Here is a 2,586-nt window from a genome sequence, read left to right on the forward strand (position 1 = left end):
ATTCAGACACAAATCTACCCAGCATGCAACGGCCGGTGATCAATTCTACACAGACCTGGCTCATCTCCAACGAGCCTAGTCTCACGAGAGCGAGGAGGCCGCAGGTCTAAGATCCAGGTGGACCCAGGGTATCGAGACACTACCGGCCCACCGGGAAAAGTCCAGACTCTCCCAATCCCTGACAGAGAGTATCTGGTTGTAAAAATGGATGTGAGGTCCTGGCTGGTTCTGGTCCTCCACAGTCCTCTCCATCAGCTTTGGTTTCCATCTGAACAACACATTTATGTGTTTTGACACGATTTTGCTGGGCAAATCTTCTGTTACAAACACTGCAGCTGAATCTTTTCTCTCCTTTGTGGACTACCATGTGTCTCCGTAAATGCCCACTCCGTGTAAAAGATTTCTTACAGACTGAGCAGCTGAAAGGTTTCTCTCCAGTGTGAGTCATCATGTGTCTCTTCAGATCTGATTTGTTGCCAAATCTTTTCCCACATTTAGAACAGCTGAATGATATCTTACATCTTGAATCATGTTTCAGAGAGTTTAAAGCTGACTGAGGTTCTCTGGTCTCCTTCCAATCAGCACTGTCAACAGTCTCAGGTTCAGCAGGGTCTCCAGTCTGGTCTTCAGTATCTGGTTGTAAAAGGAGATGTGAGTTCCTGGCTGGTTCTGGTCCTCTACAGTCCTCTCCATCAGCTTCTGTTTCCATCTGACCAACACATCTATGTCTTCTGACATGAGATTGCCAGGCAAATCTTTTGTTACAAACACTGCAGCTGAATCTTTTCTCTCCTGTGTGGACTGCCATGTGTGTCTGTAAATGTCCATTTTGTCTAAAACATTTCTTACAAACTGAACAGCTGAAAGGTTTCTCTCCTGTGTGGCTTCTCATATGACTTCGTAAACCTCCTCGCTGAGTAAAAGATTTATTACAGACTGAGCAGCTAAAAGGTTTCTCTACTGGGTGAGTTTTCATGTGTCTCTTTAGAGAGGACTTGCTGCCAAATCCTCTCTCACACTTAGAGCAGCTGAATCTTTTCTTTCCTGTGTGGACTACCATGTGTGACCGTAAATTTCCCCTCTGTTTAAAAGATTTCTTACAGACTGAGCAGCTGAAAGGTTTCTCTCCTGTGTGAGTTCTCATGTGGATCTTCAGAACTGACTTAAAGCCAAATCTTCTCCCACACTCAGAGCAACTGAATCTTTTCTCTCCTGTGTGGACTAACATGTGTGACCGTAAACTTCCTCTTCGTGTAAAAGATTTCTTACAGACTGAGCAGCTGTAAGGTTTTTCTCCTGTGTGAATCATCATGTGGCTCTTCAGAATTGACTTGCGGCCAAATGTCCTCCCACAATCAAAGCAGCTGAATGTTTTTTTACATCTTGAATCATGTTTCAGAGAGTTCAAAGCTGACTGAGGTTCTCTGGTCTCCTTCCAATCAGCACTGACATAAGTCTCAGGTTCAGTCTTTGGCTGTAAAAGTGGATGTGAGTTCCTGGCTGGTTCTGTTTCCATGTGTTGAGTTTTTCTCTGATGAAGCTGTAAGGACTGAGCTTCCTCTTCATCATCTTCACTCTTCACAGGGACAGGAGTGAATGGGAACTTGGTGATATCAGCCTCCTCCAGTCCTTGAAGCTGCTCTTCCTCCTGACTGAACCACAGTTCCTCCTGTTCCTCTTTAACGTGTGGGGGGGTCTCAGGCTCCTGCTGGTCCACACTGGAGCTACACTCCTGCTGCTCAGGGGGAACCTCTTCTTTAACCACCAACATCTGCTGCACATCTGTAGGAAAGTGAGAAATACACAATGAGGAAACCGGGACTATGTACATCTGCATACTAACTTCCAGAGTGCTCAAGCTGTAAAGCGTTAGGGTTATGACTCTAAGGATGTATTAAGAGAACAGATACAGCTTTTTGACGTGAAGCCCCGTTCATTCTAGCTTCCACTGAAGATAGCTAGCCCTGGCAGTTTGGGAACAGAGATGTTTATAACATTGCATCCAGGTAACAGGCTTTCCAGCCTACAGCGGTCTGATGTATCATTAGTAGGGCTGTAAGGATACACCAAACCCACGGTTTGGTTTGTATCACGATTTTTGACCCACGATTCAACACAAACCTTAATTCGTTTTAATTTTTTTGGGTTCTCAGTAACACAAAATCCGTTAAAAAACAGTAAAAAAAAAAAAAGATAAAAACACAAGAATAAAAGTTACAGTTCAGCTTAAGAAATTAAACATTAAGGAAATGAAAATCATTTAAAGAAAGGCAACATCTAAAAGAAAGGTCTTCAGCCTTGATTTAAAAGAACAGAGTTGCAGCGGACCGGCTGTTTTTTATTTATTGTTATTTAACCTTTATTTAACCAAGAAAAAAAAGCATTTAAGGAAATAAGTTCAGATAATTTCAAGTCTTTTTGCAAAGAGTTCCATGCAGAAGGAGCGAAGTTCCCAGTTTTCTGGGAGTTTGTTCCAGATATGAGGAGCATAGAATCTGAACACTGTTTCCCCTGTTTAGTTCCGTCTCTGGGAACAGAAAGCAGACTTGTCCCAGATGACCTGAGAGGTCGGGGGGGGGGGGGGGG

At 43.6% G+C, this 2,586-nt stretch overlaps 1 protein-coding gene across 1 annotated transcript in view; it reads right to left on the reverse strand.

The window, feature by feature from the left end:
* LOC117956462 (involucrin-like) overlaps positions 1-2,586 on the reverse strand; it is a 107,819-nt gene that overhangs the window by 43,294 nt on the left and 61,939 nt on the right. The window contains exon 7 of the mRNA XM_034891539.1: positions 1,381-1,782. Within this exon, the coding sequence (XP_034747430.1) occupies positions 1,381-1,782 (402 nt within the window). The remainder of the gene's footprint in view (positions 1-1,380; positions 1,783-2,586) is intronic.

This window comes from Etheostoma cragini, chromosome 14 (assembly GCF_013103735.1).
Source record: "Etheostoma cragini isolate CJK2018 chromosome 14, CSU_Ecrag_1.0, whole genome shotgun sequence".
Classification (NCBI taxonomy): Eukaryota; Metazoa; Chordata; class Actinopteri; order Perciformes; family Percidae; genus Etheostoma; species Etheostoma cragini.